This window comes from Styela clava, chromosome 10 (assembly GCF_964204865.1).
Source record: "Styela clava chromosome 10, kaStyClav1.hap1.2, whole genome shotgun sequence".
NCBI classification, from domain to species: Eukaryota; Metazoa; Chordata; class Ascidiacea; order Stolidobranchia; family Styelidae; genus Styela; species Styela clava.
The window spans coordinates 12314448-12327694 of NC_135259.1; the positions used below are offsets into that span (position 1 = coordinate 12314448).

Sequence of the window (13247 nt, forward strand, 5' to 3'; positions counted from 1 at the left end):
GCGACTATATCAGCTTAGCCATTCAGTTTGTTACTTGAGGTCCATGCATCTGGAACAAATACTTGGCTAGGTAACCCCATGCTCGATATGGACTGGTAACGTGGTTCGTCGTATGATTAAGTCGTAATTTTCGAGTAGGATAGGATAGGATTTACATATTTATCCCGGGGGAGAGGAAAGCCGATAAGACGGCTTATCCATATGGCGAACCACGGCCTCTCGTCCGGTTACCATTCCAAGTCGGGTATGGGATTAGTTTTACTGTTTTGTTTTCGGAAGCATGGACTTGGTGGTGGAGGAAGCCGTAACCGACCAGCGGTTACGTGAACCACCCAAAGACGGCGAGGAGTCCAGCAATCCTCTCGCACATAACCATCCCTGCATGGGACTCGAACCTGCATACCCACGCAGAGTGATTAGAGGTGCGGTGGCGAGCGTATTCCTAACGCTTAGCCCGTTGAGCCACACCGCCGCGCCTGAGTATGTGATGATTTCAGAATCGAATGGAATATTTTTTCGAATCGAATCTCGAATACTTCTGAGATATGTTGTATTGACTGTTTAATTGTAATATGAGTCCTCCAGGCACATTAATTGGTGAGAACGCGCAGTCGATCACTCAAACAAGTTCGCTGAGTGCTCACACACCATGAGAAACATGTTTCATCAACAACTCGCTCGGAAGAATAGAGTCACATGTCAGAATTTCATTTTAAAAATATGACTTGAATAAAAATAATTAGGAATTCCATTTCGACCCGCGGGCGAGCAAAAAAAAAACCAAGATAGCGGCAAATCGAAATTCCCGTCTGAACTGATTCGAATATTTGATTCAAAATGTCCAGCCCGACGCGTGGGTCACAATATGGACACCGAAGTTAGCTACGTGCTGTACTTTTCAATGAGCGCATTTTGTATTCGAATGATAGGAATCATTTCCACCAAATTTCACAGATGATATCTTGAGCAGAAATCAATAGGGTTTACATATTAATTTTTTTTTTTGGGGGGGGGGGGGGGGGGGAGCTTAAGAGAGACAGCTTCACCATATGTCGAAACACGGGCTCTCCTCCGGTTACCAGTCCATGTCGGGTACCTCTTTCAGGGGTATTGAGTAATGTTTTATGTAACATAATAATCTTAGTCCTAATCTATTAAATTCGTCACTGGGATCAGGTTGGCCACCTTTGCTCTGAGGTATTAATTTTTACTCCTCATTCGAGAGTTCGAATCGCGTGATTGAGCGATGATGTGAACGATTTATTTTATGATTGATTGTTGGACTTCTCATCGCGGGGTGGTTCACTGGTCGATTGTGGCTTCATCCAAGTTCATTTGAATGTAACAATTAATTGGTTAGCTATCGATTCCTTTACCCGAATTGTTTCTTAACTACAATTTTCTCCCCAGCATAAATCCTATCCTGTGTGACAAAAATAGTCGAAGCTGCTGCAATACCCCTGCTAAAAACAATGGCATTCCTGACGCCAGCGGATGATTCCCAAACTTTGAATTCCATGCGGTCTATTTTTATTACGTACGTTTTTATAACTTACATTCACTTTACACACTCACGAATGACTGCAAGTCTGACTGTCTTTGCTGTTGTCCTAATATAAATAACCACATCCCATATTAAAAAGTATTGGTGTATTTAATAAAATCACGATGTGCTTTATGTATAAAAAATCAAATCTTAACTTGGTAAAGCGTCGAATGGAACATCGTATTGTACGTAGATGGGATCTTTGACTTCTTTTGCATCAATAGGCGAACTGTAAATATCTTCCATCTCTACCATTCGTCTAGTATGGCAGCCGTTGCCGGATTTACCTGGCATGGTATGGATGTGGGTACCAAGCACATGCCGCCGCGACAAAAAGTTCGATTTTTCATCCAATGAATGGCATTTGCAAAATCCCATCGGGTGTGGATGTTTTGGGTTACACAGTGTACTTGATATGTTTGGAGCCTCGAGGGCTGAATTCTTGGTTTGGTCACTATGGATAGCTTCATTGCAAAAACCGTTACTAGTATTGTGTGCTTTCCATCGACCGCATGCATCCGATGCATTTGATAACCTGAAATGAAACAGTTACAAATATTGTTATATAAACTATGTAAAGGTAGGCACATAATACACTATGCTAGGGTTATTTACGTCTTCCCATAAAAGTTATTGTCTCAATTCGTGAATCAGTGCTTCGTAGAAAAGCCCTTGTCAAACTGAACTATTGGCTTATTTTGTTGAATAACTACACTCTTGCTTCCATGACTACGACATACTTTTAGAAAATGCTGAAACGGCTGATTGTAAAATGAATTGAATCGATAAAAACCACCGAAAGTAAAACATATGAGTGTAAAAAGGAACACCAAAAATGACCTTTGTCGTTCCAATGAACCTCGCTTGGACCAGACGAAGCGATCTTCTGATGGTGACGCTGTAAGGGCAGAATTGTACCCTGATGTTGTCACGTCCACGTTGAATGACTTCACACTGCTTGTGCCCGATGACAGACGACACGGCCATTTATTATGTCCTTGTGAGTTTTCCCGCGACTAAAACGTGCAATATGGGAAGTAAAATTAGCAAGATTTATATATATTCTTATACACCAGGGTTAGAAAATTCAAAATGACCATTTGATAGTTCAGAGCTTTGCACAGATGGAACGAATGACTAAAACGCAATGCACCTCGAAGCGAGATTTCCCCAATTATTTTTTTACATAATATATATGTAAGATGTGTTACTTAGTTTTATATGATTTCAGAATGGGTTTTGAATTAACAGTTTAACACCGTATTTGTATCCGCAAACCCAGCTACAAAGAAAAAATTCTGGGCCAATCTAATTCACTTGCATACCTTATCTAATATATGCTGGTTCAATCTGCTATCATTACTTTGAATTGATGATTCCGACTGCGTTGGTGTTCTACGGCTTCCCTCAATCCACTGAAAGTCCGAATTTGTAGCTACTTTGCTATCTTGAAATTTTTTGCCACGTAATTTAGATTTTTTCGCTAAAATTTTAGAGTAACGTGTACTGAACGCCGATTTTCGTTCATTTTCATATTCATCTTTCGAGAGTTCATCTTCGGACAAAAATACTTCGTTTTGGTCGTCGGTTAATCGCGATGATTTTGGTCTTTTTATGGATTTACGAAGTGTGTTTACAACGTCACGACCTTCGTCAGAGTCGAAAGATTTGGCTGCGTCTGCCATGATATTCGAAGGATTAGCAACAGTCAATTTCCCCGAGTCGTCTGCACCAATATTGTCTTCCTCATTACTAAATTCAGAACTTGAATATGTAGCTTCCACATCATGTTCGGTCGCTAAAGATACTGACGGCATGAAAGCGGGTATATCAGAATATACTGGATCCGCGGCGGTCCCAGCTGCGGCTGCATCCATACAATCCGTAGATTCATTATCGACTAAACTGTTTTTATTGTGGCATTCTTTGAAATAAGCATTCGGCGCCGAAGACGTATCTAATTTATTTGGAACTGTGCAATACAGTGCTTCAGCGTTTTCTGGGCGTGCATTCCCTTCTCTTTGTGTTGGCAGTGTTGAATGCGACGCTTGTACCAAAGGTGACAGTGGTATTTCCTCGTTTAGTAAGCTATGCATACTCCCAACTGCACTCCTTCCGGTTACTATGCTGTCTGAGCGTTCTACGCCCCGTGATTTATTTTTACAAAGGGAACCATGATATACAGATATAATTTTTTTTCGAAATAGTTCACGATTGAGAACAAAACAAGCTATCGCGAATATGCACGAAGCCACAACAAAGCCAACAGCCACGCCCAACAACATGTTGTCATTGACAACAGGACACGGAGGGAGCGACGTGTTCGCCATAAATGGTTCCATTATAGACGATGAATTTGTACCGTTCAAGGTGAGAGGTGTAGGATGTACAGAAGCGTTGGTGTTCTGTGTAGTGTAACTCACCATTGATTCAATAGCTGTTGTTTCTTTAACGCACTCGTGTTTGAAGCAAGGAGTGACTAAATGAGTTGATCCATTTTTTTCAAGATTTAAATACAATAATGAAGTGTCGTTTTCTTTCTCATCTACACAAGTAGATGGATGAACAACCGTTGAATTGTATACACACTGCCTTTCTAATTTCCGGGTGCAGGTTTCTATGTCGCACGAGTCGGATGTATTATTCTTAATCGTTGGCTTCCACGGTGTCCAAACTGGACATGGTCGAGTATTGCAAGGTCGTACTTCTGTGATAATCTGATATTTATCAAATTTTCTTAAATCATGAATGATTATTTTCACTCGCGCACTTTGTCCGCCTCCGCAAGTCTTATCGCATTGTTCCCAGTTGAGCCAATACCCGGAGCAGGCTGGAGTGATATAATAGGAGATAACAGATTTTTTACATGTAGGTTGTCCAAACTCACCTGGAAATACATTAGCAACATTTTAGTTAAAATGATACAGTTCGGCAATTGCAAGAACATACCACTTATCTATATATAATTACAATTTTTGTTTTCATCAATACAGATGCTATATATATAATAATAATAAAAAACATTCTATATTGACAGGCCAAATTACGAATATATATATCCTCTAAAAATCAGAGTTGTGTTTTCTTATTTATATTTTTCCTATTTTATTGCCAAATTTGGAATTGAGTAATATGATCGAAGTGAAATTTTATTTTATCTGCTTGACATTAAATCCAGCTCACTGAGAAACCATAAAACCACTCTACCTTTAGTACCGTCGTAGCAAACTGCAAAGGACGTCTTTTTGTAGAATTTACATCTTCGTCTTCTAGGCAAAGAGTACCTTTCAGAATCATTCGTACCGTTTCGAACCCAACCTTTCTCACATTCAACAGACGCTTTGCTGATAACAGCACTGTCATTAGGCAGTGATATTTTACATGATCCATCCAGTCCATCGATATAAATCCTTTTGTATAATCCAGTACTTATAGGAGCCTGTTGTGCGTTCGTCTCTATCGTTGTAATGTACACAAGTATAACAAAAAATGAACAGAGCGCAGTGCAATCCATTCTGTTGACAGCTCTTCAAAATGACTATGTGAGTAGACTATTTATTCATCATGAATCGACAGTTCTATCGCCGTTATTAATTACACGATATAACTAAAAAAATATAGAAAAAAGAAACATATATATTGAATAGTGTCATAGGATCGTTTCAAGCATTGGATTCGGGCTGTTGAATTGTAAACAGTATTTTATCAAGTAAATTGGGTCCATTATTTTTATGAAGTGTTAAAATCATTTGCTCTACGACATAGCTTCTATCCTTGAAAGCACTGTTGGCCCGCCGGCCCTACGCAAGTGGAGGTCGTAAATTTAGAAGTCGAGCTGCGAAACCTGTGTAGAACATACGGAAAAGGTATGCTACCATTTGCGAGTGGAACATTGTCTTGAAACAGAAATACAATGGCAGGGGAATTTTTCAATAGAGGAATATCCTGAATAATGTGAAAATTAAAAACGTGACGTGTGGTATACATTCATCGTGAAAAGTTGTAACAAAACAAGGAAACTCAATATTCAAATATTTGATGCAAGCTCAAAATATATGAGACAGCAACAAATCACTGACAAGTGTATTTGTCGAGCTGTTTTGCACACAACAATATATATTATTATATGCGCCCACTCAGATGTAGAGAATTACTAAATTTCGGAATTTGAATTTGAAATCCTATTAAATTGGCGTAGCGTACTATATGTTACAATCTGGATGAACAGGTTGGACTAACCGATAGACCGAATCAAATCTTAAACTTTAAACCTTTGATGTTATAATGGCTACGCCAGCGTACTATCAGCTCTGTTAACTAGTGGTGCAAATAATTTTATGTATATATATATAAAGTATAAATATATAAATAGTTAGGAAAGAGAATATTTCTTCATTCAAATACTGAACAGCATTGTTCATATGAAAAAATAAACAAACATCAAAATATTAAACAACAATTGAGTTGTTTTTTGTCGTACGCTAATTTCCTATGTCACGATTTTCACAAAAAAATATATACCGGTATATATATATATATATATTCGACTACACCAGAAAAGTCGAGTAACTTCACGAAAAGATCTTACATTCCGTTTTTGGACTTCTTCTGTTTGATATCGAGGTCTGACTCCCAGTTCATGAGGAATCAGTTTGGTCTGTTATAGAAAAAAAAATTCTACTACGAAGGTTATAGACTTTTGATGACATCATTTGACCGTCTGACCGATACAATAAATTTTGTTTCAACCCAAATAGAGATAGAGACACACTTATGCTTGATATCCACAGAAAACTCGAAATCCGTTTGATATACACTATCTGCGACGACTTTGAATATCCTATTGAATCCTATGATTTTCTATAAACGTGAAAATCAATTATTCTTAGTTAATATTTAAAAATTAAAATCAGAAAATCGGCGAAATGGGATCGAGTTTTCAGAATCAGTGATTAATATTAGTTAGAAATCATTAATCATGAATGTTTTCCCAAATGATTTAAAATTCTTAGCGTTCTATCTATATATACGATAAAGTGCCTTATGAGCTCACATGGACAACTATTTATTTATCTATCTGTATCGGACGTGCACTTGTCAACTTTCTCGAACTTTTCTCCCCTTTTTCATTACTTAAAGAGCACAAATAATCTATAATGCTCCATGGCGAATACAGAAAAATACGTTTTTTTACGTAATATAAGGAACTCACACATTAACGGATGTTTGTTTGTACACGACTTGTTCAGATGACTAAGACAAGCAATAGTTTACAACATCATCTATTCTTCTGTATGCATGTTTGCCATTTTTACATTGAGTCAGCGGAACATCTCGACAATCTAACTTCTGTTTTAGTGAGCTGAGAGTATCGATATCCCATGCATGACATACACGCCACATCTATACCCTATGCTTGGAAAAAATAACACTCTTTTAATAACTTCATAGTGCGTCACTAAACAGTGCAATTCAGCATTTACGTCTAACGTCATCTCACGGAACTGATTCAGCGGATATTTCTAACTTAATAACTTTCCTTTAGTCAGTCAGTGTTGTAACGTTATTTCCTTGCAGACTTAGGAACTCATATTGAAATACAATAGGTGAATTTAATCGACACGTTACATTTCGTAATAAATATTATAATTGAGCTTGACAACCCCTATGGGACACGTCACAATGACTCATTCTATTCCCAGTAGGTCAACTTACAAAAACATTTTTCTATTTTTCACTTCCATTATTATTGATATTTTTCTTGAGGTGGACTAAAATGCAATACACTATATTTTTGTCAACATTTTGCACAGTGCAGATGAAGTCATTCGCTCGTGATAACACGACACGTGGTATTTGTCATTAGGCAATACATGTTGCTATAAAACGTGTCTGAGCATTGAACAGCCATCCTTCACATGAATATACTACAACGTTGCAGTTGGTTTATCATTTAAGATGGCGCTTTATATTTTTCGAGTCTTCCTATATAAGCTAACAAACGCCAATATCAAAATACTATAAACGATTGTTTCGAAATATACATTTTTATAATGCGATGCTACTGATTTACAGTGAGATATCAAAACTATAATATCTAGTCCCCAAAACGGCACCGCATAGTAACGTATAACCGATCACCTTGCAATTGTCTATATCTACCCTGACACTGAACGCTTCAGGCACACAGCCACAAATAGATGATGAAATCAAATTTTTGGACCTATGCAAAATTTGACAAATCAGCTTATTTGTATATTATAACTGTTTTGAAAAAAATCTCAGATACAGTAAAATATTCAAAAATACAATGCTATTATTACGAAAGAAAGATTAGTACAAAAATTAAATTGTCCAACTTATCGAACCAAATCATCTGAGTTGCATATATTTTTATTTAAATATTTAGATTCGGCAGCTTATATTTAGAATTCACCCTTTCCTATAATATATAGCACAATGAAAATCGGATGATTAACATAAACATGAAAAAAAATCAATGATTAAAGGCAGGAAACTGAAACCCGAACCCCCCGTTCGTACGTACCACTTCCGTTCTCAGATTGTTCTTGCGTTCAGCAGTAAAAATACACATCCATCCATTCACATCCATTGATCAAAACGAGGAAAGTGTGGATGCATTGTTAATTGTTATCCGATACCTAATACTCGTAACATTTCCACTCGACGTGCGTTGTACAATTTTGCACTGAAACCCAGATTTTGAGGTGTACGAGGAGTAATGTGAGCTAACTAGATGCATTTTTATGAAGCATAATACATGAGTATATTCAAATATATTGTATATATAAAAAGTCATACATCTTTATTTAGTAAAATGTACAGACCATGCTTCCATTTCGGCAATCTTATTCCCTTGAAATGCAAACACGATTTCCAACTTTTTTGGAAAAGGTTCTGGACGTATATTATCTTATTGTTTTATCTTTTCCCCTATCAAGCATTATCGCTCTAAGGAATTCCCTTTTTGCTGTTGTTCTGATATTGTTGACTCGAATTATCCAAGACCTGTGCCAACCGTCATGTAGGCCTACTCAGTGGTGGAATTTTTGTTAGCCGGTTCCATCACAAAAGTCATTTGTTTCAGCCAGTTCTGTTGCCAAAATGTCATTGACAGTAACCAGTAATGCTAACCGGTTCGGTGATCTCATAAAATTCCGTGAGACGGTTCTATAGAAACGGTGCGAACCGGCTGAATTCCACCATTGGGCTGCTGACATCTCAGTCTCAAGATTAAACAATATGATTTTATAGCTTTACCGTTTCTGCAATTGCTTACAACTTCCGTATTAGTATTTTTTTCAATTTCAGTTGCGCGCTCAACACTATGTTGTGTGCCAAACATGTATTAAAACCAACAAACTGCTGCAAAGAGCATTAGCCAGGGCAAATTGGAAGAGTTGGAACACAGGGAAAGGTTGTTTCGCTCAAAGAGGGTTAAATAAAATTGATTGTTGTCTAACTTGCCTTCTACTAATTTTGAATCTGTTGTATAAGAGCTATGTGTTAATTGCACACTATGCACTTATCAATTATTACCGGCACAGCGCCAGATTTGTGTGACTTTTGCTGTATCAAAATTGACGATTGACCCGTTGAAGCTTTCAAAAAGCCCTTTTCTCTTTTCTATATTCTTACAGTTTCCCACTGCCATTTAAACATTTTTCTTCGACTATTCTGTTCCTATTATAACGCCGAATAACAAATCGAACGTCAGATTGGTCTCATATCCATAGACTGTTAAAAATTTGGACATAGTTACCGAAATATTCCTGTAAATCATTTCTGAGTTATGATGTCCTTAAGATATTTCAGTCAATATAAGATTAAGAGGATTCTTCGTACTTGTATCTACATAGTCGCGTTATCATCTGGCTTGCTTTTCTGATTAGCTAAAAAACTTCGTCATATTTATGAATTTCCTTTAGTGCAATACTAGGTTCGAAGGAAATTACTTGATTGTAGGCATCCGTTACACGACATTGCTGAAAACGAGTCACGTTCACCAGTTACCTCATGTTTTTGCGGCGATGATTAACGATGATTTTGTCGTGTAATTCATTATTCAGCATTGTACATTGCATGTTCTACTTCCTATATCAATATGTCAAAACATATTTTTTTATGTTCTGAAAGGAATCAATTATAGATTCAACTAAATGCACATATTGGCAGCATTTTATAAGCCAAAATGATATACTATTGGAAGTAAAAAAAAACACGAAAACAAGAAAAATATACAAAATAAATTCTTTTTAAATAAAATAAAAAAGTAGCTGATCAAAATTTCTAATTTTGCCTTTTCCTTCATGGCCTCAAGTTTTATTACAAATTTAAAAACCGATTCCGGATCTTCAGGTAAAAAAAATTAGGATTTTTCCTTTTTATTATTATTTTTGCTATAAGTCCTAAAGTAAGCCTACTGAACACTTTGTGTTATAGTTTGAAGTATGTAGTGAAAGTAACTTAATCACAAACATTACAATATCTGCATATGCTTTGAAATGACATCAACAAAACTTGTTTGTGACTGATAAATAATTGACTCCATGATTTATGACTCCATAAACGAAGGCTGGTTTAGAAATCTCTGCTAAACATCCGAGTGTCACATAGCAACTAGTTAAGACATAAATCGTGCCAAACGTTGCTGCATTATTATTGCATAATTCACGGCAACATCGTTCTAATCGAAACATACTTTTTGTTTATTCTGATCGAGCATGACCGATTGATATAACGTTATTCATCTACGGCCAATGCTAGATACGACTCGCAACGAGAGATTACTCGTGAACGAAGTGTTCGATCGTGGCATTTCACATGCATATGTCATCCGATTGTTACTTACAATTTTATTTGCTTGCATATTGACGAGAGCAGTGTTTCCCAAACTTTTTTGGTCGCGGACAATTTTCACACCAGGAAAAATCTTTGCGGACTCAACGTGCGTTAACTGTAAAACTCTATGTGAAGGAGCAATAAAAGCAAAAACAACAGAATTTCAACGAAGTCAGTTTATAGTCCATGCTTATAAAATCCAATGGAAACCATAGCGAGGGTGCTCCCATCACTGACGCACTCGAAAGATATTATGAGATCACTGTCGACGATTCGCTGAGGAAAATTATAGGAAGGAATTCGCAACTACAATTTCCAGATTAATTCATGCTAGTTTTTGTCCTTTTGTCTTCGTAAAAATTTTCAAATCCTCCAGAATGTTATTACTGCGTACCCTTTGAAATCTGATAGAATTCACCTAATGGTATTTCATATTCAAATTAATATATCCGCTCGGAAAATTTTGAAATGTTACATTTTTGTTATTTGTATTGGTGATTCGAATTTTACCCACGAATGGCCCACTGAAAAGATGTGAAATTCATGCGATATTGGTGCAAAATAATATCATTCATTATTGGAGCAATGGTGTTGCAGGAAACAAATAGATGAAAAAAACCCACCAAGTATAATACTCAATTTTAACGTACGCGAAAGTGGGGAAGATTGGAACACATATTTTGAGCCGTTTATTCTGCACATTCATTTCACTTTGCAGGACTAATGCCGAAAGGGGTAAATGTAGTTTTTATTCAGCGACTAAAAAATTCCCTTGCTATACATATCTTACCACCAAAAATGCTTTAAAAAACGTTTGTCAACTGTCCCACTATACCCCACTTGTGGGGCACATTCAGACAGACCCTGGGGCATTCTCTTAAATTCAACGAAGTATGCCCTTTTAAATAAGCAAAAAATCAGCATTATCATCTAATTCTAATCTAAAGAACGGTGGACTTCAGAAATAAATGTTCAACTAAAATATTTCAGATATTTTTCCAAAAAATTACCTAAAAAGTTGAGCTAATTCTTTTTTCAAATCTGAAACTGATAACAATTTTTGATTCTCGAATATATTCCATATTGGGCCATGGGGCAACAGATACTGTAATATTACACAAAACATAATGCATTTTTAGGCCTCTAAGCACTTAATGGATCGAACACAGTCAAATTGTACCCAGTGAACCCCGGCCCATTGTTCCCCACAGGAAACAAGGCACACCCACTCGCCAAAGTTATGAATATTTTACAGTGGACGAACTCTGAAAAATATTGTGGTTTGTCATGTTGAAAAGACTAATGTAAAAAAAAATGAAATGGTGAAATTTTAGTTTCAACCCCCCAAAACTAATTTCACTCCGTAGCTTGCGTTGCTTTTCCCGGCCGTTGCCCGCTTGCGGGGACGTAGTAACTCACTAAAGTACGGATTCAAACACCGAACCGCAGGCAGGATTCCGGATATAGTACGAGCATGAGAGCTGATTTTCCACTGTGCCCCGTGGCCCACCTTCCCCACGTGTAGACTCGTGTTTTTGTCAGAAATCCGCAAGTTCGTTGTGCAATCCAATCGTTTGATTCAGCACGATTGACGTGCTATGTCCAAGTCACATGCTACCAGTACCAGATATTCTAATAGTTTGCTGTTCGAATATTTTGCCCAGCATTACTCGATTAATTTTATGCGAAAAAACGTGCCTCTTATGTTTTATGTAAGTACTAACGTAAATCGTAACTTGGCTGGTACTTAAGTCTGTTAAAAACGTTTTCGCCCCGCAGTGAATTTCGCGACATTGAAAATGTAAGTGAAATTTACTACTACTTTAACTTGGACGTCGGATATCTATGAAGGGGTATGGAGTAGGGACTACCTCTGGTTAATGTCAATTCTTATTCGAAAAAAATCACGAGCTCTCGGAATTCAAAATTCAGCGCAAAAAATTTCGATCAAACATCAGAGACCGAATCTGAAGTATTAGATCCATTTGCAACAGTATATAATTAAAAGAACACATATGTTGTAAAATACTATCTATATTGTGACTAATAATACCTTCGCAACATTTGCATTGATTCTATGAATATGACCTAATATGTATATGACGTGATGTGACAATGTCTTGTATTGTCTTATAAATTTGCATTTTACGTCGATATCCTGTTGTTTCTTATCGTATCGCTTAATTTATGCATCGTGCTACATGTTTATATGTATAATTTCACAAAGCAAAGCCATGAATCATTAGATGTATTGCTGCGATAGTTGAAATGCATTGAGAAGTAAATTTTAATTGAAAAACAATGAATTGTGGTATTGTACAGACGTAATAATGATAATGATTTTAAATGCTGAATTAGACTACATGCGGTAATATGATTTAATAGATCAATAATTCTACAATAAAATGATTGATCATTGATTTCTTCGTCTCTGCGCCAAGTTTTTCGTTTCACTTTTAGGTCATAAATATGAACGATGGGATCAGGGATGGTAACAAAGCACATTGATGGCAGTCTAAGGAGTTGAATGTAATATATTGTAATTTTAATTAGGAATATTTTTCAGTAATATGATACACATAAATATGAATTTCTGGTTTATTAACTCCTGTTGTGAGACATATACGCATAAAAGACTTTTCATACTCGTCAGATATATTTTTGCATGAACTCAGAAGCGGCTCGAACTGAATGATAAATTGAATATCAAAATATTTTTGAAAGATATATCTCTCATGTCAAATCAGAGACAGAAATATGCCTGTGAAGTACGCGAGTTTTATGAATCAAATAAATCAGATATTTTTTAATATGTTGTTTTTATAAAAGAATGCACGAA

At 36.5% G+C, this 13247-nt stretch overlaps 1 protein-coding gene across 2 annotated transcripts; it reads right to left on the reverse strand.

Moving 5' to 3' along the window:
• Positions 1–1057: 1057 nt before the first annotated feature.
• LOC120338281 (uncharacterized) lies at positions 1058–7160 on the reverse strand. Of its 2 annotated transcripts, XM_039406253.2 has the most exons (6): positions 6759–7160; positions 6135–6203; positions 4754–5153; positions 2872–4433; positions 2387–2562; positions 1058–2081 (listed from the first exon to the last, which is right to left on the reverse strand). In XM_039406253.2, the coding sequence occupies exons 3-6, from the start codon at positions 5058–5060 to the stop codon at positions 1697–1699; spliced, it is 2430 nt and encodes an 809-aa protein (XP_039262187.2). In that variant the 5' UTR covers positions 5061–5153; positions 6135–6203; positions 6759–7160; the 3' UTR covers positions 1058–1696. The 2 variants fall into 2 exon arrangements, with proteins under 2 accessions (XP_039262187.2, XP_077973445.1); XM_078117319.1 differs by having other exon boundaries at positions 4754–6203.
• Between the last annotated feature and the right edge of the window lie 6087 nt (positions 7161–13247).